The sequence below is a fragment of the Podarcis tiliguerta genome, assembly GCF_965153285.1.
Source record: "Podarcis tiliguerta genome assembly, chromosome: 12".
Classification (NCBI taxonomy): domain Eukaryota; kingdom Metazoa; phylum Chordata; class Lepidosauria; order Squamata; family Lacertidae; genus Podarcis; species Podarcis tiliguerta.
The window spans coordinates 9,357,425-9,384,681 of NC_139545.1; the positions used below are offsets into that span (position 1 = coordinate 9,357,425).

The 27,257-nt window shown below is 42.5% G+C and overlaps 1 protein-coding gene across 5 annotated transcripts in view; it reads right to left on the reverse strand.

The window, feature by feature from the left end:
- The window catches only part of MYRIP (myosin VIIA and Rab interacting protein), a 143,746-nt gene that overhangs the window by 76,719 nt on the left and 39,770 nt on the right, over nucleotides 1-27,257 (reverse strand). For all 5 annotated transcript variants that reach the window (XM_083406941.1, XM_083406944.1, XM_083406943.1 and 2 more), the window contains one exon: nucleotides 1,132-1,353. In XM_083406941.1, coding sequence (XP_083263067.1) covers nucleotides 1,132-1,353 — 222 coding nt within the window. The remainder of the gene's footprint in view (nucleotides 1-1,131; nucleotides 1,354-27,257) is intronic.

Below are 27,257 nucleotides of genomic sequence, written 5' to 3' on the forward strand. Positions count from 1 at the left end.
ACCCCCCAAAACCCCAAAACTAAAAGCAGGAGCAGGAAATAATACCATTTCCCTTTAAAAATCTACAGTTTAAAATGTCTGGGCAAACAGGAAGGATTTCAATTGGTACTAAAAAAAACTTGTAATGTTGGTATCAGGCATGTTTCCTTAGGGAGAGAATTCCAAAATTGCGGCAGCAACAGTGAAAAGCTTCTTTCCTTTGTTAAAGTAAAAGCCCAGTTCACATGTCACAGCAAGCCAGAAAACCACATTTTACTGTGAACAAGCACTATACTATCACACACTGCTGAACTGCTCCTGTTTCACTTCACCCTGGAGCCAGGAGAAGCGAATCACAATACTTATGGTTTGATTCGCTTAAACCATGATCAGGAAGCCAATAGCAAAGTTTGGCTTCAGAGCATGGTTTGCTTGGAGAGAAACAAACCATGAACTTGCTTCACACACCAAACCCTTGTGGTTTGCTGCTTCCAGTTCCCAGAATGGCAGAGTGAAATCGTGGTGATTCGGATTGCGGATGCAGTCCTATAGTGAACATCTGCTAAAGAGGGCAGTTGGAACATGGCCTTTCCCAAAGATCTTATGGCAAAGGCAGGCTAGCATGGGTCAAGGCAGTTCCTTCAGGTATTCAAATAATGCTACCTGTTCGTTATGCACACAGGGCATCACACTTTGTAGAACTTGCATGGGACTTTGCATGAAGAAGTGTGCATGCACACGAAAGCTCATATCAATAACAAACTTAGTTGGTCTCTAAGGTGCTACTGGAAGGAATTTTTTAAATTTTATTTTATCACAGTTGCCAATACAGAGGTTTCATATGTCTCTCTAAAACCCTGTTATGCTGATTTGACATTTGGTCAAAGCAACTTGAAAACAAAGCTTGGTAAAAAGAAAAGAAATGAGCCATATGTTTCATGATTGAAGCAAGATTAATAGAAGAATGAGTAGGACTCTCCAGAGAAGCAATGGACTAACAAGTCACACAGCAAAATGTTGTTTTAATGGAGTAAAATTTTAGTCTCTCTTTGTCTCATCTGTGCCAACGGCTTGCAATTTAAAATAAAAAATAAAAAAGGTCAGAAGGCGGCATCAACCCTGTTATTTATTAGTATCACAAAATGCACTCACCTAGCTTGCTGGCAAACACTGCAGAGCCAACCTTTCTCCTTCCTTTGATAGGAGCTGCAGTTCTTGCAGATGTTGTATTTGCAATCCTGGCACTGCCGCTTGGTATTGATGAGAAACGTAAAAGGGGAGCAGCAACGCATGCAGCAGCGCTCGTTAAACCTCTGCTGCTTGGAGAGAATGCTGCACTTGTTACCCTCTTCATCGAGCTTCTGCTTCATTTCACTGGAACCCCAGAAGAAAGAAACGAAAGAGAGAGAATCAAAATAATGCCGTTTCCATTCAGCAATCGGACCTGTCTTCAATAGCACAGGGACAGACCCTCCAAGTGTCCCTATTTCCTAAGATTAACAGAAGCTATCCTGATTTCTGATTTGATCCTGGAAAGTCCCACTTTTCCTTAGGATGTCCCTATTTTCATCAGAGGATATGGAATGGGTACTCAGGTCCATGTTAAGCATATGTACTGCCGGGGTGCAAAGATCCGCCCGACGCTCCCCCAGGTTGCCCAGAGTTGTCAACCTTTTTTTAAAGAGCTGACACCACGCTTATTTCTGCTCAGGAAAAGAAAACAGGAAACATAAGGAGCCCAGCGCAACAAACCAGCCTGAGGCATCAGCGTTGGCAACTAAGCGAAGCCGGGCACCTCATGATGTAAGCAGCGTGCGCTGGGTGGGCCTCTCCATGGCCCTATGCCAATCCCAGGCGCGCAGGAGGTCGGAGCTAGCCGGCCACCTCAGCGCCTTGCTTGCTCACTCACTCACCCCTGAACTCACGGCGCAGAGCCGCCTGTAGCAGAAGAGACTGACGCGGTGCTCTGACCGATGGGCGGTCTCTTCCCCAGACTCTAACTCTCGGGCCCTGGACTCTTGGCCTGGCACCCCTGAGAGCCTGGCACCCGGCACCCCTGGCGCCTACGGTTAAGACAGCCCTGCGAGTACTGCAGGTTTGAGGGACCCTGGGGCAAGCTTTCATGGGGGGGGGGCTCTCCAGTTCATGCTGCCCTGGTGGCCATTCCCAGGTTCTCTACCCTGCCAATGCCATGCCTGCTCCTTTGCTTGCTTGGCAGCCCTACACTCCTGCGCTGCACTGCCATCCATCCAAGGGCAGGATCACCCTTCCTGTCGCAGGCTTGTTGTTGTTGTCTCACCTGAATGTTCTAGTCCAAGTATTCATCAACCCAAGCTTGTTGGCTTACCCATCTAGGCAACAGACTGTCCGCTGGCCATCTGAAAATGGCACCCAGAGCATGTGCAAAGAGAACTACTCTATATGATTAGATAGCACTGTTGCCTTCCCATTTCCTCTGAGATCCATTTTCAAATTGGCAGCTGGTGCTGATGATCTCTTAAAAAACACACACACCCTGTGGCACCTCCCACCCATCCCACATGCTTTGTGTGTAGGTGGGCAATATCAGGTTTTCATTGTCATGGTATATCACCAGCTAAACATCACTGATATACTGATATATCACAATGTCTGAAATAAGGAGGCATTGAAAAGAGGCTGCCTTCAAGGTTTTTACTGCATTGTGATTTTTGCCATCGCCTGCTCTTGTGATTTTCTGCCCCATGCACAAGGCAAGGGAGGGCAGAGCCGACAGAGTTAACAGGGGCTGCAGGAGTCGAGGCAAGCATTTGTGGCTTTTCCCGCAACATGATTTTTGCATAGCGCGCATGCACACACACACACATGTACAATGCATCTTGGAATGCTATTTTCACTAACATACGCCTTTCTGTGCACACTTTTCCCCAATATACTCGTTTTTCTACACATTATTTGGTTGGAGTACTGAATTGCAAAAAATTTGGAGAAGTGTGAATTTTGAAGGACAACTGTGTTTCACTTCACTTCTTGCTTGGGGAAGTGTGAGCTAGGTTTTTTTGCATTAAAATGTAAACAGAACTGAATTGCTCCCTCATTCCTGGATTAGATTTAATGAAAGACTCTTAAAAACTATACTGGAATGTTGTTTTAGAATCACAAATCTGTGAGGTATAGTTATTTTTAGTCAATACTCCCCCACCCCATGCCTTGAGGAGGGATAAATGAGGTCTACTGCAATGTGCTTTGAAGATTCCAGAAGCCTAGGAGCAGTGAGCCATTAAACTTTAAACAGCCTAACTACATTCTCTAAAGAAGTTATAAAGGTTTAATGCCAGTTTATGTAATGTTTATATAATGTCATATATTATTGCTCTTCTGTTTAATGCTCACTAGAACCTGTTGAGTGGTGTCCTTCATTCCATTTGAGTCGCCCCTGCTTTTATAATTTCCAAAACTTGTATTTTATATTTCCCACAGTACTAGCCTAATAAACCACACTATCAGTCTGTGTTACACATGGCAGTCACTTTCCTCCTTGCTGATTAACAAAGGACTGTCTTCTCTGCCAAAGCAAGCATCCTGAAGCCCTGAGAAAAGTAATGCAGTGAGGGGACAAAGTAGCAACTGGTCTGTCTAATGTAGTAGCAGTAGTAGTAGTAGTAATCATCATCATCATCATAACTTATTATTTATACCCCGCCCATCTGGCTGGGTTTCCCCAGCCACTCTTTTTTAATGACCTTGATGACATTATTGATTTCATCTTCATAGCCTCAGAATCTGTTAACACCTCTGCTCTTTCCTTCTCAGAACATTTCAACCATTTGCTGCATTAGGTCAACAAACAACTAGAGAGAGCTAGTCTGAGAATGCTACCTGCTATCCTGCCAAATCTTTACCTAAAAGTTTCTAGTGGAATGCTATCTGTCTGTCTATCTACTGTTTGCCAGATCCCAGACCAGGATACAAACACATTTAAATGCATAACAAGACCATAAAACAGGAGGTGATAACAAATCGATATGAGATAAACCATCCGCATTATAACCAACATGCTAAGTTCTAATTAATGCATGAAGGGGTTAAGACCATAGAGTAAGTTGGTGTGCCCAGCACAGTTATGTCTCTCTCTCACACACCTTGGGTGGATGGATTATCAAGCCTTTGTTCTACCCATGTGAACCTTACCAGTAAGGAGGTCTAAGATGAATGCTCCAAGCTTAGACCACATGACTTAAGCAAGCCTCCACCCCCCCCCCCAAGGAACCTGTGTCTTTTGCCTAAGGATACAAACCAGGGTAACAGCTGCGGCTGGTATTTCCAGACATGGGGAATCAGCCACTTTTTTGTTTCTTCTTCCCAAGCAGATTTGGTGTAGTCTGGAAGCTGCATAACGCCTACATGGTCTCATTTGAATGTCTGCTAACTCCTTCCACATTCCTACTTAAGTCTTTTACAAGATGTAGAGTCCAGCCAGCTCCCACCTTACCACTGCTTTGGTTACCATCTAGCCCCATGAAGAGTTCTGAATAACTCAAAAGCTTGCACATTATTTTGTGTCATTTTGGTTGGCTTAATGAAAGTATTGCTCCAATATGGATTTTGGAATCGGCTGATTCTGAAAGCACTACACTTAAAAAAACTATAAAAAAAAACTTTAAGGATAAATAGACTAAGAGAAATACACTTTAATTAAACATGCCAGAAACGTTTACTGAATAGAACTTATCTGTGAGTAGGCTTTACAGAAATATCGTGGCAACTGGCAAGGGCACTGCTAGTTGTTAATTCAGTGTATTAAATACTCTGAGGAACCCATGTTCTAATTCCGTTGCCAGCTAATTGAGAAAAAAACACAATGCACCCTTTGAGAATATAAAAGCCGGAAGTTATTTGCATCTGTCTCTGGCACTAATTGCACTAAGAAAAACATGGAAGGAAATCTGGCATTGGTAATGCATTGAGCATAGCAGCAATAGAATTCATGGTCCCAGGTAATATAGTCTGAAGGCACCTGAGTGAGAAGCTACCACCTGAACAGAAGTTAAGTAGTTCTGTCCAGTGCTCGGATGACTGCCATGGAATCACATGTATGGTGCTTGGGTCTCCCTACTGAAGAAAGGTGGGAAATAAATGTAAGGAAATAACAATGCTGTTTTACGGTTACATTATGTCACTGTTCATAATTTGGATTTATTCTAACAGAGGAACACAACTTGCATTCTAATGAATAATGAACAGTGGAAACTCACTTTCTAGAAAACATCCCTAGACAGTGCCGAGTTGGAATTGTAGGAATAAAACAGAAGATAAGTCTTCAACATTTGAAATGATAAAATATTTATTTCCTCTACTTCTAAAACTCCCCAGATTTATTATTTAATCAGCAGAACAGAGGGGATATTTGTTAAAGTTCAAAGAATAACAGATGCATCAAGGAAAGTGGTAAGTTATGCAAATTGGACAAACATTTCAAATTACGCACTGTGATTGCCACTACTCAGTTTTAAAAAGACTGCACAAATATGCACCCCCCCCCCCAAGAATATTGATTTTATATTTGTCTCATCTGGTTTCATGAACTGATCAAAGTTTGCTTTTTAATTTCACATTGCTAAATTAAGCTCACCTTTAAAATCAACAGGGGCAAAAATTAATGTAATTTATTGCATGTTGAGATGGCATGTGAGATTAATTCACACTGAAGTCTAGTTCACATAAACAACAGATGAGGTGTTAAAACTGTGCCTGGATGACTCCACTTCAAAGGGAGATGGGAAATTGCATGATTGAATGCTTTCCCAGGAGAAATATTTCCTGCTCTCATAAAGTGGGTAATTCACACATGCAACCCTGACACCCAATTTCAGATCTTTTGACCTTGAACCTCCAGAATGTGGCACCTCAAGGGTGATAACCAAGATAAATCAAAAGTAATTTTATCCTATCAAAAGGGAAATACCATACTTATTAAAAGATGTAACATGGAATCAATAAACACAGACTTCGTGAGCGACACACTAACAATAGCCTAAATTTAAAAGGGTTTGCAACTAGTAAGAATTAAAACTAATCATATAGCCTATGAGGTCTAGGACCACTAGGATCATCTAGTTCAACCCTCTGCAATGCAGGAATTGTTTCCCCAAAGTGGGGCTTGAACCCAGAGTTAGGAATAAGCAAAATACAGGGTGGTTCAATTCACCTTAACACACAGAACCTAATAGTAGTATTTGCTGGCACTGTATGCATGCACAGAGTACACAGTCTGACAAAATGCATGAGAAAATAAATATATCTAATCTTTGGGCTATTTCTTATATGAGGCAGAAACTGGTTTAAAATGCCCCATTAGATGTACAATTTTAAAAGCAAATAGCTCTTAATGCATTTTCCCTTGAGCCTCAACATTTCGTTATGATTTACTGTCAAAACTGGTGTTTGCTTTCCGTTGCCTTGTGGAACCCTCTGGCAGTGGGGCAGCATACAAAGCTGAAAATGAAATTGCTATCATACAATAAGAAGTTTCAAAAAAGTAATAAAGCCGCACATCTTCAGCAACTTCATTTGCTAGAAAATGTTGGTATTTATCATGAGCATCTAGTATGGAATCAAGTACAACTATTTATTTAGATTTATAGTTTTATTTGAATGCCCATAGCTAAAATATCTCATGGTCCAAGTGTGGCTTCCAACAATATGCCTGGGCTACAGACTAGCCTCAAACTCACACAAGACTGTGGCTCTCATTCTGTTAAAAGATTTTTCAGTCATCATGTACGGAGCCAAGTGTGCTGCTCAAATGTTACATGGTCCATGGAAGGAGTGCAGTTCACATGGGAAGTTAATTTGTGCTAAGTGGCCTTAGTGGATTAAAGTTATAGAATTTTGATTTCTTCCTCCTCTTTGTATCCTTTCCCTCTTTCTCCTTTGCTCCCTTTTCTTTGCTCCTTACTTCTAGTTATGGTTTGAAATATTGATTTGAGGATCTCTTTGTTCAATGATAGATAGGGCTATGAAGAATTCAATATGCAAAAGGTTCCTTTGCCCATCATTTTTTCCTGTTTCCTTTGGCTGGTGCTTTTCCATAGAAGTAGAGGATATTGTTAGGAAATAATGGTGTATGATAGCCCTTAGGCCTCTCCCTTTGTATGCTGAATGCATGATCTACTCTGTTTTGGAAAGGGGTTTGTCTGTTGGTCCATATTTCCACCCATCTGCCTCCCCATATGTAGATATCCAAATGCCTTTCACAATATTGCCATCCAATCTGTCACAAGGGTTCCAGAGGTGGAGCAGCCATTTTTCGTCTACATTTGGAAACGTGGCAATGGTTGGAGACCACTTTGAATCAAGATGACGAACCGAACAGTTCCAAACTCTAATGATTTGGACATCTCTGAAGATATTGTCACCCAATTTGGCATCGATAAGCCAATTTCCAAAGATAGAGAAAGATTGAGATAGCACTGGATGCCATTTTGAATCAAGATTGTGGGCTGAACTCTTCAAAACTGTGCTGATTTTAATCAAATTTGACAGTAATCTAATAGGGTTGTGTACCATATTCAGATAAAGCCTTACTTCTGAACCAAATTGGGCAGATTTGGGTAGATCCAGGCTTGGGCTGAAGAATTTCAGCTAATGAGCAGAGGGTACAATATTGGTGGCTGCAGGGGTCTTAGTCACCAGCATGTTACCCACAAGGAGCACACTAGGGAAGTAGACTGCTGTAATAAGTTTAACAACAACTATTATTATTATTTCCAAAATAACAAATCAGACTATTTGCATTAAGGAAAGTGATTGGGAATGCACTAGGAAGTATGGAATAACAATTGCTTGACATGATGTTGTACAACCTCCCCTCAGAAACAAATCAGAATGAATGCTCAGTAGACAGTGGACATCGTATAATCTCCCAACAAAGCTTCTGCAAACTAATCAGGCTGAATGCTCTGGGCGAATGCAGCCAATATTGCAAATGGGGAAGACTGCTTTTCAAAACTTTCCTGGGTTTCCAACTTGTGCAAAATTTGATAAGAACCCACCCTCTGTTGCAGCCAGGTTTTGTTGCTGCCACACTTAGTACCACCAGCAGCATTATATAAGTATTTCTATAAATATTAATAAGTGAATTTGGTGGGACAATAATTGTTCGGGTTTGTCCAATAATTTGCATTGGTACAATAGTGAGTCACAGTGGATGTGCCACACAAGAATTTTTATATCATTTCATAGCATAAAATTGTCCTGCAGCAGTGGTTTAACATTTGAAGTGATGTGGTAGACTAAAAGCATTTATTATGTAATGTACAGACATTATGTGAATCTCATGATTTGAGTAATGATTAAAGCATCCTTTAAAACCGAAAATAAATGAAGGGGAAACATGAGAGCAACCACTGTCAAATATAGCTTTCGGGTTTGGCATGTTTCTTGCAAATAGAAAGGAACAGAGATCTCTAGAGCTACTCTGATAGTCTGAGTGCAATATACCAGCAAATTGGCTGGGCAGGTGCCAAGCCTTACAGATTCCATATGGCTCAGTACCGAGAGAGATAAACTTTAATGCAGCCTCCAGAAAAGAGAATAAAAATATTCAGTTTCTTCTTGATGCACAGAAGTCAAGTAACTTATTTTTAATCAGAGCCTCTGCAAGATTTACAATCCCAGGGTTCATCACAGAACTGATTTCCAAGAAGCCAAGTTATTACAGTATTTGTTTGGTGCAACCATTCTATACCTTCCTGATAAATGCTTAATCAAATAGTTCAGAAGTAGGTGATCCTATAATGGTCACTATTATGCCCAGTGGCTGCAGGCTTCTGCAGTGTTTATCACAGTTCTACTACTGATAAGAACTGTAGAGAAGGAGGGTAGGGTGACTTAAACCTGTCCCCAACTTTTGGGTGGACATCTCTAGGTTTATGGTATTTGATCCAGAAATATTGGTGAGGTATATAGCTAATCCACAAACGGCTCTTTAGAAACCTATCAACTAGGGTATATGGCATGCAGCACAGATACCCGCTATGCTAACACTAATGTTCAAAATGCATTCTGTAGGGGCTTGGATATGCCAAGCTGATATTAATGTTAGTCCAGGCAAAGATACCTGCTAAAACCAGTGTTTTCTTTTTGAAATCAACTCCACTCTCCAGAATAGAACCATCTACTTCTTCTGAGTGCTACATTCTGGCCTCTAATACTATCCTTATTGGAAAGTTTATATTCTACTTCTAAGACAAAGCTGGTTGTAGAGTAATTAAGGAAAATAACATCTGTACATTAATCATATGGTTTGAGCAATGCCAAACTAGTTCTCAGGGTGATGTATTTAATGGAATAGTCATCTCTGCTGTGAATGATTAGATGTATTTTCTGCGCTGGTGTTTCAAACTGGATTATCTTGTGTTAACTGTTTGAGAAATACAATTTTACGCCTCTCTATTAGCCGCCCCACTGCCATTAGTGCAGAGTGAGAGAAGGGGGGCTAGGTGCAATTTGGGAACCATGGGCAGACACCCTTTTCCTCCTAAGATACATTACCAAGGAATCAAAGTTTGAGATCACTCTCAGATTCTATACTGCTACTCACATATGAGCAACCCTAATGACTTAATGTTGAGGGGAGGTGGAAATGTTCTATGGGAATTCTCAGCTAAGCTTTTTCATCAATTGCCTTAGAGATTTCTTCTACAATCAAATGCAAGAGTGGACATTTCAGTTTACATTCAGCTGCCTTTCAGCTCAGATCTCACCTGGCCTTTGGCAATTTATGGCTGAAGATGTGACTTGACACAGAAACAAACGAAAATACATTGCAGGATAGGTTTCAGCAGTTTTGGGGGCTAAATGATATACATTGTTAGATGCTGAAAATCCAACAGCAAAACCACTAAACATATAGGATAGTTTTCCATTTTGACCCCTTACACAAAACACCACTTGAGCAAGACAAAGTAACTAGCATATAAAGCCTGGATTAATGACTAATACTTTTCACTGAATTATGACAGTGTATACAATACTATTTTTCCTTTCAAAACTCAGTGCTGGGCTTGTTACAAAACAAAACAAAAAATGAACTGCAGAAAGGGATTAACAGGCACATGATAAGAACTGAATAAGGTAAAAACCCAGCTTTCCTGCTTGGTCAGCCTCCGAACAAATTAGGTCATCCAAGAAATGCCAAGAAAGTTACATTATACATCATGCAAGCAAGGCTAGAAGACAGGTACCGGTGGTCATCCTCACCAAAGAAATCACCATACAAAGAATGGGCATTATGCAGAACTTAAAATGAATGCAGGAAAATAGCAACATTTAAATGGTCAGTTGTGGTGATAATGACCTCTTTTTAAAAAATCACCCCTGCCTTCTCTCTGCATTGAAAGCAGCTCACACATTTAGTAATACTGGAAATGTACTGAATTAACAAGAAGGAATAAAATAGATTAAGGCTGCAAGCTTAACAATGTCTACCCAGTAGTAAGACCCATCGAATACCATGAAACTCACTCCCAAGTAAATGAGAACAGGATTGCAGCAGAACTCCTCCATAAAACGTTCAGAAGTGGTTGCTCATCTAGAATGCCTTTCCAAATTATTCCAGGAAAGGCAATCATGAGCTTCATTAGGAAGTACATTTCACAAGGTCAGAGCCACAACCAAAAAGACCTTGCTCTACCAAATCATTATTCTTGCAGAGGTGATGGTGGCAGACCATATTGTGAAGGTAAAGTAACAGCTAAGTATAGTTGGTGCTCAGTGACACAGCAAACCTCTTATCATTGTGCTGCATAGACCTGTCCCACTCTGCTTTGTATAAGCTGCTGCAATACTATCGCCACCTTTTATTAACAAGTGGAGTTACGCTGATGTAGTTGGCTAGGTTTAATTCACAGCATCTGTAGGTAGGGCTGGCGATATTCTCTGCAGAGCCACTGCCAGTTGGTGACTTTTTTAATGTGTAGGATTGTTTTTTTAAAAAAAAAAAATAATAAACAACAACAATACTTCTCTCCCTTCCCCAAACAAAGATTGGCTAACATTTATAAAGCAAACGGTATCTTTAAACATGTCAAGATTGCCATGGTCTCAACACCTTAAAATATTCTCTACAGTTAGTTGGGACGCGGGTGGCGCTGTGGGTAAAACCTCAGTGCCTAGGACTTGCCGATCGTCAGGTCGGCGGTTCGAATCCCCGCGGCAGGGTGCGCTCCCGTTGCTCGGTCCCAGCACCTGCCAACCTAGCAGTTCGAAAGCACCCCCGGGTAAGCAAGTAGATAAATAGGGACCGCTTACTAGCGGGAAGGTAAACGGTGTTTCCGTGTGCTGTGCTGGCTCGCCAGATGCAGCTTGTCACGCTAGCCACGTGATCCGGAAGTGTCTTCGGACAGCGCTGGCCCCCGGCCTCTTAAGCAAGATGGGCACGCAACCCCAGAGTCGGACACGACTGGCCCATATGGGCAGGGGTACCTTTACCTTACAGTTAGTGTAGACAATAATGGGATAGAATGATCTGTAGCCTAACAGGGACAGTTGGAGCATATGTGACCATCACCATATGCAGGCCTTTTTGACTTTATAAATTACACCAACTTATAGAAGTACAAAGTTATATAAATGACATAGTTAAGAAGGCAGGATAATGAGAGTTACCATCAATACTGCTGTAAATTCCGCTCTGAAGTGCATTAAAAGTCGCTGCGGGAAATGATTTGAAGGGTGAAGAAGTAAATAAATACATAAATAAAAGATGTAGACCAGGATGCAAATAATCACATTGTGCTAGTTTCTTGCCCAAAGGTACTTTACACTTTAATTTCTCAAATCAAAATCTGCATAGCAAATGTGTGTTTTTTGTTTTGTTTTTTAAGTCTTCCTAAAGTTTCAAAATAAGTTTGCTATGCAGCACAGAGGGGATGGGCTGATGTTCAATAAAAAAAACCAATTTAATTGGCATGTGTAAGCCTTTGGTTGAATCTAAAGTGCTTTGGAATGTGACAATAGAAAATGCTTAGGTTGTATATATGTGTAAATAAAACCACATATTCTAAAGACACCACAGTCTCCATTGCCATTCATTCCTAGGAAATTGAACTCTGGGTATGCACTGGAACCTGTGAAATCTCACTATTGAGAATTGGGGTGACTGTGACAATAATATTGCCTCACATAAAGTCACCAGTGGCTTTACTGCCAGTTAATATGAAAGCAAACCACTGCTGTTTAAAAAGCTGGGTGCAAGCATAGGTGAGTTCTACCAGCACAGCAACTGATTTGCACACTTCTACCTTTTAGTGCCGCAAGCAAGTAACATAAAACAAAACAAATGGTAAAGCTGCTTCTTAATTGCAGTTTATTTTCCAGAAGGCTCTGTGCTTTTTAGGTACCTTCTGTCGTTTCTTATTCTGAACATCTGCTTAGAGGAAGGAAACTCAGGAAATGCTAACAGCTTAGTTATGCAGAGGTGCTGGGGGGTGTCAAGAGTTTCTAAACAAGTGAACACTTCTGTGATGATATAGAGACTATTAACAACACAATCCCATTCATATCAATATAGGGCCAATTCAATTCAATTCACTTAGCCCCACTAACCCCAGTGAGGCTTACTTCTGAGAAGGCATGTATAGAATTCCACTACAAGGTAGTTAGCCAGGAGTTCTTTGCCCAAGGAAACTGATTATCCTAGTTCAGTGGTGGTGAACCTATGGCACATGTGCACATGTGCCAGGGTGGGCACGCAGAGCCCTCTCTGGTGGCACACGCACTATTGACAAATCTGGGTGGAGGCAGCCACTGCCAAAGAAGAGCCCTGCCCCCTCCGCCACTGTTTCCCGCCGGCGCGGCCGCTCCTCCACCAGCCGGGCGCTCTTGGGGTAGCTCCCCAAGTAGGCTGCGCGCAGCCGGCTCCCGGCGGCCCCAGCCCCAGCTGCCGTGCCAAGTCAGGAAGCGCCATTGATTGCTGTGCACCATCTTTACTGAGAGGCAGCAAGCCAGAGAGTGGGGCTGTGCCATGCCTAGGAACCTGCCTGGAGCACAACCTGTCTTTCGGGGCGCTGCAAAGACGTGGCTCCCATCCAAGTTCCGGGGCCCCACCGGAGCACCACCCAGCCCCTTGCCTGAGCCACGTCTTGCCACCGCAGCGAAACAGCGGCGCCTATACAGGGTCCGGGGCCTCCTCCTGGGAAGCGAGATACCTCAAAAGCCCAGCTGGCCCACATGGTAGAACTTTGGGCAGCATTCTTGGAGCGTGGTCCCTAGCTGGGGCTGGCCTTCAGCTTCACTGGTGGGGACGCAGCAAACGGTGGCTGCACCTACGAGAAGTCTCCCCCAAACAACAACCCTGGGGAACCCCCCCAACCAAAAAAAGCTCAACAACTTTGGGCACGTTGTGTTGGCACTTTGCAATAAATAAAGGGGTTTTGGGCTGCGGTTTGGGCACTCAGTCTTGAAAAGGTTCGCCACCACTGTCCTAGTTCTTAGGTTCTGGGTCCTGAGAAGTTCAGAGTCCTCAGAGAAAGAGAAACTCAAAATACTGAAGGTAGGAAGGTGACCTGCTTTACATACTGTAATGGTAATGGTATGAGAGTTTGACTATTAATTCTGATGGGCATTTAGTATTGGTTGTCTTTGTATCAGTGATGCTTTAGATAGTCTGTGGGCTGTTGTGGTTTTAATAGGCTATGGCTTGATTTCTGTCTTGTCATTGTTCTGTTTTAATCCTTTGTATATTCTATATTGTCTGCAAACTACCCTGGTATTAGTTATGTAGGAGACATCTGCAAATGTAATCAATAAATGTCTGCAAAATTTAATGGAGAATAAATAATAATGTATGTCTAGATACAAGTTACTTTTGCTCTGGAGGAAAAGTAACTTACATCAGGCATCGGGGAAGTGCTGGGTGGAGATTTGGAAGGTGGGAAGAGGCCTGCCATTCTGCCAAATGCTCTATGCCTACATACACACACAGAGGGTGCAAAGGGGACGAGTCTTCATCAACTGTTATGGTAAACAGGGACTGAGTTCTCTCTTCTTGGACTCCACTGGATGCCATGATCAGTACGGAATTGCCAATGACAGGCATTAAGAACCAAAGCATTTTTTTTGCAAGAGTAATGCTTAATAAGAAACAATTGACTAAGGCAAATCAAGGTTTCTCCCTTGAAAACCATTGCCAATTCTATTAGGCCAAGAGATTACAATCCCATTGTGCTGGTCCTGGGGGGGGAGTTACCGTGAGGCATGGTCAAAGTCCGGTCCTGGGCCGAGGGTCTGGAGACTGTCCACCAAGGGGGGAAAACAGGTCTGGGTGATGGCAGAAACAGGTTTCCAACTTCGTTGCTCCCTCAACCTGGGACTGGGCTGACTGACCTTTATCTCCTCTGAGGCCAGGGGCAGTCCCGGCCCGCAGGGGACCCGCTTCTCCTGGCCTTAAGGCGAGCACTCCTCCTGAGAGCACTTAGTTCCCTCCGCCTCTCTGCCCTGAGCCTCTGCAGCTCAGGAGAGGCTGGAGGGTTACTGGACCCAGGGCCAGCTTCACCTTCCCTGACAGGGCTGGGAGAGGCGCGCCTGCAGGCAGTGGGTCCTCAATCACCTCCCGAGCCAGAGTGGATACATCTGGTGTCTGCTCCTGAGGACCCAGGCACAGGTGCAGGCCCTTCAGATTCAAGCCCCTGCCCCGGCCCGGCCGGCCCTGGAGGCGGGGACTCCTGTGCAGGCTGGGACTCCTCAGATTCAGCTTCTGAATCAGATTCCCAGGCCATCACACCCATGCAGTGGAGCAATTAATCTGTGGTACTATCTCAGTTTTTGTAGCACCATTCCCTTATGAGCGATCCCAAAATTTTCTTCTAGAAATGCAGGTATCCAAAGTATAAATGCATAAATATCCAAGCACTATTATGAAACTGAATATATATGTGCTAACCTTCCTTCTGTGGAGAACCATTTAAATGAAGCTTTTCGTGGATCTTTCACACATTCTAAGCACAGATGCTACTGTTGCCCGTCCAAGTTACTTTTTAATTTGCTTCCAATTATTAATTCTATTAACTTTTATTAGCTAGAGGTGCAGAGCTTATCCAGCGCCATTATGGAAATGGCTCAGCGGAACCTTCATCCAGATACCAACAAACATTTGGGATGTCATCTGAAATCCACTTCTCCTTCCCACAGACTGGATTCTGGTAGCTTCCGTCTGGTAGCTGTGGTGCACACATGCAGAGACTTCCTGTGCAGATAAGTTGATCATCACATGCATCAAGAATAGGGAACCTCAGGCTCCTTCCCTCCCTTAACCAGCTTTGGGAAGGCACCATGAGGGTTGGGGAGAGTCATGCTCTCACACAGGGCACTATATTACCAAGGTCTACCCCTGCAAGTAGACATGCATAGAATTCAACTGACTCAGTAGCTTCAGCATTTGTCTTCTTTTGGGGGGGGGGGGAGGCATTTTGTACTCGAGACCTTTACACAAAAGATTATTGCTATGTTTAAGCATATAGACTTTAGTGTTGTTTTCATCTTTTGGCTGAAGATCCAAAGGATCCCGTAGATCTGAAGCTGTTGGAGCCCCAGTGCTACCCTAAAATGCCCATTTTGGGGCTATCTGTAGGTTATTCCCCAGTAGAAGAACTGCTGGCAGTGGCTTTCTACCCAGCTGGTAGATGCTGGAAAACTAAATAAATTACCACGCATTTGCAATCAGTAAGCGCTGCAGATAAGCTAATGGTGTTCAGGAAACACCCACATGCTCTTTTCCCACTGCAAACCATTAAGGTAGCCTTGGAATTTTCATTCCAAGTCATACCTTTCTATAGTTCTTGTTCCACTAGATTTTAATTCTGCGCCTAACTCTGTCAAGGTTACTTACAGGCCTCTCACACAAATAATGTTGCAAAGGAGTAACCTGCAAGAATTACCTATCTTCTACTAATTTAATAAAGAAACTTCATCAAATTATGCAACTGTTTTTAGAAAATGTTCTGTGCAACCAAAGTAGAATTGAGACCTGTGCTGTGCCAAAGTACTTAGCCTTTTATTATCACACTTTTTCACTACTCGGCTTTCCAAGGTACATGTACGTTGATAGACGTAAACTGCTATTCAAAGCACTAGACAGCATATTATGTCTTCACATCGTCACACAGCTTATTCACATATTCTTTGAAGCAGCAATTTCTCAGCTCTTCCCGTAATCTCACAACCTGAGTGAGTGTGCAGGATTCTGGCTGCGTGGGATTGGAGAAATCTTCCACTGGCTAGGGTTGCATATGAAGAGGACACTGATCTGGAAATTGGCAAGTGCCTTACAGGCTGGGTGTTTACTGCTGCATTAATGGGTTCCTTCCATGCTCTTCCCACCCACAATGGAGGGCAAATCAGGTATCCCCTTTCTTCTTTCCTATTATCTGCTGAACAGGGAGAAGAAAGCAATGGAGCTGAGGGGAAATTTGAAGTTTGGTGCTCATCAGGACAGCCTGTAGCAGGAGAATAAAAAGTGTCAGCAGTGCATATACTGTACATAATGGTACATGCCTAATTTATGAAGATCAGCATGACTGAGATTCTATGCACAGTTGGCTATGGGCGACTTCCAGTTGTGCTTACTTAGTGATTCTTACTTCAGACCACGTAGGTTCAACTTGACATTTAACAAAATATATTTCTTGTAAAGAAGTGTTACCAGTATGAAGTAGGAACCCAGTCTAAGAAAAGAAAAACTCTCTACCCTTTGCCAGACTATCTCCCCATTCTCTGGCTTCCTCCTTGCTAATCTGTCACAACCAAACTTGAAAGCCTCAGGATCTCCTCACTGAGTTGTGAGAGGCAGGAGGCTCTGTCCATTAACCTGGTGCTAAGGCAAATAGTTTTATTTTATTTATGTAACGAATTTTTATCCTGCTCTTCAGCTTAAAAAAAGACTCCTGGGGAGGTTTATAAAGGTCATGGATAAGACAGCCATCAGGCTTACACTCTGAAAGACGGGACACAAAAAGAAAAGGGAGGGAGGAAGAAAACAGAAAATTCAGGCCCAGTTTCGTGGTTACAGAAGATGGGACTGCTCCTGCTCTGAAAAACGCCCTGGAGCTGCACTCCTCTGCATTCCCATTCTGTTGGAAGAGGACAGATCTATGAACACAATAGCAATCTGCAAGCATAGCAGCAGGAAGTGTGCTCACTGCTACATTCTTGGAAGTCTGCTTTTGCCTCTGCTTGACACAGTCCAGACATTTCTTCCCTCTCCTGTGCTGCTAGTTAGAAGATTTCCAAGCACAATCAAAGGCTATATCCATGCCCCACTGCTATGTTTGTGGAGATCCGCTTGCTTCTCCCACTTCAAGAGGGAAAACTAATTCATGCTACCAATCATCTGTTTGGTGGGAGAAAGATTTATGAATTAGAGTGAATTAACGCAGCATTAAAATGTAGCTTATTTTTTATTTCATTTCATAACTGGTGGTGGGTTGAGCTCAAGATGTGCAGTACTCAATCTTCCAATTTTCAACAGTTAGAAAACTAGAGCCCTTTAAACACTGGTTCAAATGACAAAATTAAAAATATTTGCAATCATAACTAAATAGCTGGATCTGATGTAGAAAATTACAAAAGGGGCTTGTTGCTTTTTAATCAAACACAGTAAATAAATAACCATTGCTTCAATCTTCTAGCCTGCTCCCAACATTGTCCCCAATAGCTGCTTTAAAAAACCTGTGTTCTAATTTCATAGAATCCAAATTATTAAGCAGACTCTAATTTATGATTCATTAATCCAGTCAGGAAATTGTTCTACAAATGTCAAGTGATATCAATACTACTGAAAATGAACCAGCCACATTATTGATGCACATTATAAATAATCAGCTGCATCTCATACAGGCCAAATAGTGAAAATAATGAATGCTTGGGCAGAATTTCCTCTATTTTAATAAAAACTATCATTTCAAAGTTACATTATTGATATTAATCATAATAAAACCTTTCTGAATACTCTTCTGGGTCCATCTTCCAAACTTACAGATACCAAAGTATCTGTACCACAACATATCAGCTGAGAAAAGGGGATGTACAAAACTTGTGGTATATTCCTTTAAAGCAGGAGTAGGCAACCTAAGACCCATGGGCCACAAGCAGCCCACGGGGGTCGTTTAACTGGCCAACAAGCCGCCCCCATACCAAGCCACCCGCTCAGCAAGTCCCTGCACGCTGCACTAAACTGGCACAGCGTGACGTGAGGACTCGCTTCCGTGGTGCCGGAAATTGCGTCTGTGCATGCTCAGACACTGGAAATCGTGCAGATGCAGGAAATCGTGGCCGTGCGCTCCGGCCCACAAAAGGATCTCCACTGGACTGAACCGGCCAGGCAAGGTAAACCTTGCCAACCCTTGCTTTAAAGTATTTAAGTAGGACGATAATTTATTGACCACTATTCATACATTTCAAAGGAGAAAAGTAAGTATCTTTACAGATATTCGCCATTCCCAATAGCATGCCCTAAGCATATTTGTGATATATCTATATAGATTCGTGGTTCCCAACGTGGGGCACACACCCCACAGGGGGCAATTTGATTTTTAAGGGGGGCAATTCAAGAATGAGTTAGACCAAGTTATTGGCCTTTTAGGCTTCCTCCAAGTGAATAGGAGTTCACTTTTTGAATACTAAGAATTATATGTCGGGGGGCAGCATCAGGATTTTAGAGATGCTTAGGTGGAGCATGGCCAAAAAAAGGTTGGAAACATTGATATATAGATATAGATATAGACATAGATATAGATATAGATATATACAGTGGTACCTCGGGTTACATATGCTTCAGGTTACATACGCTTCAGGTTACAAACTCCGCTAACCCAGAAATCGTGCTTCAGGTTAAGAACTTTGCTTCAGGATGAGAACAGAAATCGTGCTCCGGTGGCGCGGCAGCAGCTGGAGGCCCCATTAGCTAAAGTGGTGCTTCAGGTTAAGAACAGTTTCAGGTTAAGAACGGACCTCCGGAACGAATTAAGTACTGAGGTACCACTGTAGATAGATACATAGATATACACCCAATACATAGCAGCATGAGAAGCCTCCCAGATAATGAAACATATGCATTATCAACTAAGTATCTGACACATGGCCCCTTTGGGAAAAAGCTATCACCCAGGAGGGCAGCTCCTGGAGAGGTGACTCACAGGGAAGCCCTGGCTGGAGACATTTGTCACTGCTCTCGCAGGCTCCAGAAACAAAGTGTATTAACCATTAAGTCAGCTTGTAGTGAGTTTTTACAAAAACAGTTGTCAGACATGATTTCCGCAAAACAGACACCTCCAATAGAAAACCACATGAAACCTCTTTTTGTCAATGGGCTCATTACAAGGTTTATAGAATCATAGAGTTGTAGAGCTGGAAGGGACCACAGGGATCATCTAGTCCAACCCCCTGCAATGCAGAAATCTTTTGCCCAATGTGGGGCTTGAACCCACAACCCCTGAGGTGCAACTCAGTCATATTAGGAATAACTGAAAGAGCATTCCTGCTAAGACACGACAGGCACCCATGATCTATATCAGGCATCCCCAAACTTCGGCCCTCCAGATGTTTTGGACTACAATTCCCATCATCCCTGACCACTGGTCCTGTTAGCTAGGGATCATGGGAGTTGTAGGCCAAAACATCTGGAGGGCCGCAGCTTGAGGATGTCTGATCTACATTTTCTGGAAACAGCATGTTTTTCTTCTGACAAGGTTTTCCAGCTGAATGAATAGATCTCCGTCATGGTATTGCTTTTAAATTTATCTGCTCTTATTTCCTGCACCATTTTTTTAACTGTTTTTATTGAATCTTGTACGTTGCCTTTAGACATTCTGTATAAATGGCTTTGTTTTTAGAACTTTACTGGGTTGTATCCGATTAAGTCTCACTCAGAGAAGCCGCAGATCAGCAGCAACAGTTGTATACAAAGAGAACAGTAGCAAACTAGCCCTCTAATGACATATTTTTGTCTCTTTGCATCCAACCCTCCTTCTCTCCCAATGCAGATGGACACAGCAGCAGCGTTTAAAATGGGTCAAAGCTATTACCTCACCAATCTTTGTAACTGCCATTATTCTGCATAAGTGGAATGGAAAAGCTACGGCAGTCTGGATGCTGCTAAACTCCTCCATCAGCCTCAGATAGGTGCAGGTTTTTGTTTCTGCCTTCCGGGCCAATAATGATAAGGTGTGTGGGCTTATTGAAAATGAATATCCACTCTAAGGACACTGTTCAAAAATTACACAGTGGAGAAAATTTTTGTGTGCCCTCCTTAATTCTGAAACTGGCCTAGCTGTGGTATGCATTAAATAGTTTGTGGCTGCACCAGACAATTTAGTTAGAAAGTTCAGTCCAAACAAGGGACCAAGGCTTTCCTATTTACTTCCATTGCAGCTTCACCTCTGCAGAGGGATATATCTAACTGACACTGAAGTGAAGCTGTAAGGCAGTCCTTGCTCGTGAGAAATTTCTTATGCACTTTGCAGCAGCTACTGGATAAGGCAGGTGGCTGAGCCACTTTTTTGTCCTAAGGGCCTCATTTGCTGTTGGCCAACTCTCTGGGGGCCACATGCCAGTGATGACTGTGACTAAAGTTTAAATTCATAGGTATGCATGCACAGACAAACACACACACACACGAAAAAAATATTATTCATTCATTTATATACTGCTTAATGTGCAGCTGGCATCTAAGTGGTTTGCACAACATACAAAAACTGCACAGCACCATGTGTGTTTTTAATACACCATAATTAAAATATGCAATAATACAATCTCATTTAAATATTAAAATATAAGCATCCATGACTGAAATATGTGATAACACTATCTGATTAAAATGGTGACTAAAAAAGGAGACTCGGGTCAAGAGAACAGAGGAATGCCTGTGTAAATAGGCAGACACACACGCACACACACACACACACACACACAGAGAGGTAGACAGGGAGGTGTGCATGTGCAAACACCCCAACATAATTTCCACCCACTTATATGAAAATTCGTCTTGAGTCTATCTATATTTCCTCCCTCAACCAAATGATGCAGGAAGACCCTGCAGCTTCATAAAATGCAAGAGTGTGGCTTTCTTGTTCCATGCATGCTTTCTCACACTACAGGGAAGCTGCAGTACCTGTGCAGAAAAGAGATAAAAGGGATTGATACAGGTAAAGTAGCTACACTGTTCTACTGTCAGCTTTCATTTTTGCATGAACAAGCCAAATGAGACTGAGAGGATGAGAAGGACATTTAAGGAGACAATCTCTGCTATGGCACTTCTTTAAAGAAAAGTGAAATTAAAAAATGGCATTGAGCAATTTTCCTATAGTTGGATTAACATTTTACACAGATTTTTCAAATGAGATGACAAATCTAGTATATTAAAGGGCGACAGCTACTTTTTTGTATTACTAGCTAGCTATATTAAGAAAAAGTCATAAAGCAACTCACTCTCCATGCTCTATGGAAGACCACGACACCATGAGATCAGAATTCAGGCTAGCACGAATCATATTTACAGCTGGACGCTTGATGCTGATATCCAGTACGTAAACAAGACTTGAAAAGGCAATAGCCAGATGTATGGCAATACCACTTGAAAGAAGTGTCCAAAACAACACCCACCAGAGGGCAGCATTGTATGTATACTAAAATTACTAAATGCACCATTCATTACACTGGGCAACAATTTTTTACTTTTTGAATGTTGTCTAGATTTCTACAACTGATTTAGGGTATTTTTGCACTGCTGAATCAGGAAATGGCATCCGTTTCTCTCCATCAGGTCAGGTTTACTGTAAACTGAATGGTGGGCATTGATAAAGGTAAGTACACGTAAATTGCATGTTGCTTCACCATTTTTCAAACTTCAGGGCTTGAACATCCGTTTCTTGGAACTCCTGGAATGCTCAGTGGCAGGGAGGTCTCTCTTCAGAGTCCAACAGTAGTCAGCCATCATGACTGCGTCCCAGCGACCCTGATACCTGGTCTCCATCTCTTTCATGTCCTGATGGAATCTCTCCCCCTGCTCGTCACTCATTGAACCCAGGTTCTCAGGAAACCGGTCCATATGTGAAAAAAGGTAGTGCATCTTGACGCTCATGTTGCAGCCCAGGTTTCTGAAAGCAGTCAGCATGTTGTTGACAAGTTCTGCGTAGTTTCTGGCCTTATTGTTGCCAAGAAAGTTCTTCACTACCAGAACAAATGCCTTCCACGCTTCCAGTTCCACTTCGTTCATTGACTTTCCGAACTCTGGATCTCTGATGAGCTGACGGATCTGAGGACCGTCAAAGATGCCAGCTTTCAACTTCTCCATGGTCAATCCTGGAAAAGCCTGGTACAAGTAAGTGACGCAGTCACCATCTTTGTCCAGAGCCTTGGTGAACTGCTTGATTAAGCCGAGCTTGATGTGCAGCGGAGGGAAGAGTATTCTTTCTCTGTCCACCAGAGGGTCGTTGATGACGTTCCTTTTTTTGCAAGGCACCAATTCCTCCCACACAGGCTAGTCCTTCTTCGTGTAATGCTGAGCATGGTCCCTACTATCCCACATGCACAGAAAACATGGGTACTTGGTGAAGCCAGACTGTTGTCCCAACAAAAAGTTCACCATCTTCAGATCAACACAAATAAACCACTTATGCTGATCCTAACCAATTTTCTCCAGCACATACTTCACTGCTTCATAGTTCTCCTTCAGTGTACCAGGGGTATAGAGGCAAACTGGTTGCCATTGTGTAGCAGAACACATTTCAGTGATCGCTTGCTGCTGTCAAGGAACAGTCTGCAATCTTTGGGTTCGTACTGCGGCACTCCAAGCTTGAGCAGAAGCTGCGCAATATCTGCACAGTACACCAAGTCCTTCTCTTCCAAGAAAAAACAGAGGTTTTATGACTTCAAACTGATCCCTTTTCGACATAATCACCCAGAACTATCGGACCTGAATATTTCTTATCATTAAAATAATCATTTCCAATCAAAACAATTATTCGACATGGCATTTTACCCCCACCAACTTCTTCTAAAATGCTCCACACAAGCGTACATGTGAACAAAGACGTAAAAAAAGACATGTGACCATAGCTCAAAAACTTGACCTGATTGAGCAAAACCAATGTGATTTTTGGATTCAGCGCATCAGATTCGTCCTAAATCAACTGAAAAAAACGCAGACAACAAATTTGTTGTTGACCAGTGTTATTTATGATATTGCAAGCAATTATAGTTTGAAAACTAATGAAAGACACATGATCAGAATCAGGTTTAAGAGTCCTTCCCCCCCCCCACGAATGTTAAACTTACTATGTTTTTTATGTTTTCCCCATCATTATTTATAAAGATGTAAGTGATAGTAAGTGGCTGTCTAGAGAAACCATGTTTAATATAAATTTTGGACTCTTGATTGGGTAGATTCATTTCAAAGTGCAGTACAATATACACAAAAGGCCTGTTTTTTTGGGGAGGGGGGAATCAATGCAATCTGCAGAGTCAGAATTTTCCTGATTAAGCCAAACTGGATGGATCTCATGATTTGGAATTTGCAAGCCTTTCCCAGTATAACCACTGCAAGGGAATGGCAACTCCCAGGCAAAATGATTTAGGCTGCAATCCAAATAAAACTTACTAAGCAGTGAGCTCCATCTGTCACACTAAACCATGTCTTATCATGGTGGGAATAAACTGCAACAAGCCTTTGTGCAGCCTCCAGGCCCTTGCTTCCTCTTCTCCGCAAGGAGATTGGAAGAAGAAGAAGAAGAAGAAGAAGAAGAAGAGGAGGAGGAGGAGGAGGAGGAGGAGGAGGAGTTTGGATTTGATATCCTGCTTTATCACTACCCTAAGGAGTCTCAAGGCGGCTAACAATCTCCTTTCCCTTCCTCCCCCACAACAAACACTCTGTGAGATGAGTGAGGCTGAGAGACTTCAGAGAAGTGTGACTAGCCCAAGGTCACCCAGCAGCTGCATGTGGAGGAGCAGGGATGCAAACCCGGTTCACCAGATTACGAGTCTACCGCTCCTAACCACTACACCACACTGGCATCCACTTCGACTTTAGATTAACCACAATTTAGTTCTAACATTAACACGAAGTTGTGGTTAATCTTAATTAATATTTGTTGAAAGAAGCCAACTTCAAATAAGCCATAGGTGGCTGGATTCAGGATAAACAATAAGCTGCATTTAATCAAAGATGGAAGGAAAATGCTTCCCAACTCTTCCTCGGAGTCACACTGGAGGTCCACACTGTGGCTTGTTCCAGGCACAACGAACAATGGTTTATCATGACACCTAAACCAGCTCAAAGGTGCCTTTAGGTAGCACACAACGTTCTTGGAGGATATAGATTACTTGGCACCATTTCGATTTGGGTTCCGATGCGGTTTTGGGACTGAATCAGTCTTAGTTGCCCCGATGTATGACCTGTATCAACAGCAGGAAAAGTGAGACTTTGCTGCTGCTTCTGGATCCATCCACAATATCCACTGTATCCTGCTGAACTTCATCTGTGGGGTGGACATCAAGGGACACTTTTTTACTGTGGTTCTGCTCCTACCTAGAGGGCCGTATCGAGAGAGAGTATAGTTGGGAGACTATGTTTCAGCTCCGCTGGGTTTGAAAGTATGGGGTACCACAAGGTACAACCTTGTCCCTAACACTGTTCAACATCTAAATGAAGCCACGGGGTTTGGTCATTATGAGTTCTGAGGCAAAGTGTCATCAATACACTGATGACACACAGCTCCATAAAATCTGAGTCAGGGGAGGCTATGCATGAAATGGCTATACATGGTCTGGGTGCAGTGGTGGACTAGATGCAGGCTCAAATCCTGGGAATACAGAGGCACTGTGGGTTGGTGGTTCACATGCACTGGGAGAACAGGTCACTCACCTGTTTTGGATGGGTTTGCACTCCCTTTGAAAGAACAGCTTTAGAGTTTGGGTGTGCTCCTGCATCCAACTTTGTCACTGGAAGCTCAGGTAGATTCAGTGGCTAGGGACAGTCTGGTCCTGGTGATCCATGCATTGCTAACCTCAAGACCTGATTACTGCAGTGTGTGGGGCTACTCTTGAGCCTAGTCTGGGGGTTCCTGCTGGTGCAAAATGCAGTGGATAGAGTGTTGATAGGGACAGATCATCACCACTACATAACCGAAAGCTTGAACTGGCTGCCCATACATTGCTGGGTTAGATTCAAGGTTTTTGTATTCATTTACAAGGCCCTTAACAATTTGTGTCCATGATACCCCAAGGACCACCTAATCTCTTGTATCCGTGCCTGAACACTGGACTTTGGAAGAGTCACTATTAGTGGTCCTCCATGGCTTGGATGCATAGCTCATATCTACCAGGAGTTGTGTATTTAATATTGTGGGCCCAATTTTATGGAACTCCCCTTCCAGTTGAGTTCACATAGGTCATCTCCCTATTGAATTTCTGCTGCTATTGAAAACTTTTTTTTATTCCAACAGGCATTTAATTGAAGTTTGATTTCATAGGTTTAACTCATTTTTACTTTCCGTATTGCATCTTCGTAAACTGCTTTGAGACAATTGTAGTTAAGCAGAATAGAAATTGTTTCAGTAAATAAAATACGTAATAAATAAGACAAAGAGGGCATTTATGCAACCAGAGGACGTTAATTCTTAACGAACAAGTATTTCTATAAATGTCTATTAATGCTCAATTTCACAAAATACAGGCAACAGCAGCAGCTGATGATCCTTAGTGTGGCTTGTTATGGTGGGGGAGAAGGGGGAAGTAAGTTGTGTGTAAGATCCTTCTAATTCCTGGTTCCATCAAGGGTTAAAATAGAATTTTCCTGTGTTGAGGTGAAAGCCTGGGTGATGGGCCATTAAGAGAAACCCAAGAAATGGGCTCTGTGTGAGACAGCAAACAGGTGAGGCCCCTCCTCCAGTTCGCAGTTAGTTAGAAGGACAAAGCACCAGAAACTCCTGGAATCTCACACTGCTCAGAGATTGGGGTAGCGTGCAGCAGGCTAATGATAATAAGGATTCTAAATTAGGTTCAATTTAGCATACACTGGTATTTTTAGAATCTACAGTATAATACATAAAAACATTAATATCCATAGGCATACTCAATAGCTGTCAGCGTCTTGTGATCATAAAACAGGAACGCATCGAACTTATAACCACCAGAGCATAATTGATCGCACATCAACTTAATAGCATGTAAATGTTCCCAGCTGTATTTGCTCTCCATTACTTTGCAACTAGGGATAGGCGTAAAGCTGTGCTGGTGCACTGAACACTAAAAATATACTAGAACACTGTTCATAAGCATACAAAAGGCTCAGTGAAGGTTACAGCATTTTAAGAACTAGAGCTGCAAAAAGAAATTTGTAACAACTTGACTCTACGAAGTATCAAAATATCACATTAAATCCCAACTCAGACCAACTCACCAAAGGCAGCTGAAGTCTATGCAGACTTCCCAGTGATTTTTCCAGTGTTTTGAGGGACAAACAGAATCACAGAACTGCAGAGTTGGAAGGGAGCACAAGTGTCATCTAGGCCAACCCCCTGCAATGCAGGAATATTTTGCCTTCCATTTTTGTGAGTCTACAAACTCTGTAGAGCCAATAAGAACATCTCTTTATATGTTCTTGCCACATGGCTCCAGCAAATTGTATGCACAGGGTATTTTTCTTGGGTGGTCTTAAAGAGTGCTGGGAGAGCAGGAAGGTTTTTAATTGTCAACTTAAATAGTACCACTGATGGAAACGGAATACAAATGAGGTCCTTTTTCTGGGAAGCTATTCTGGACTGCAACTTCCATCTGCCCCAGTCAGCCCAGCCAAGCTACTCATGTCTGATGGAACTTGAAGTTCAAAACATCTGAAGGTCTAGTCCATTGGCTAACATTGGTAATAAAATGCATTTTAAATAAAGACTATAAACTTGTTTTAGAACCCATGGGCAAAAGCACACACTAGACATTCCCCTTGACCTAGAACAACAGCCCATTTCTCAAAACATGCAGTACAAATGGAAAAATCTTTGCAGAAAAACCACCACAGTAAAAACTTGGGGAGAAAAATGCACAATACCTTGTCAATATGCCAGTCTCCAGTCAAAACATTTAATGTCCCTGAAGTAATCTGTTTAATCCTTTCTACCCTCATTTAGCATGAACCATTCTCAAACCTTCTACACTACCAAGTTTCAAGTCAATTCACTGAGCCATTTTCCAGCTATATAGAATCACAGAATCACAGAATCTTAGAGATGGAAGGCATCTAGTCCAGCCCC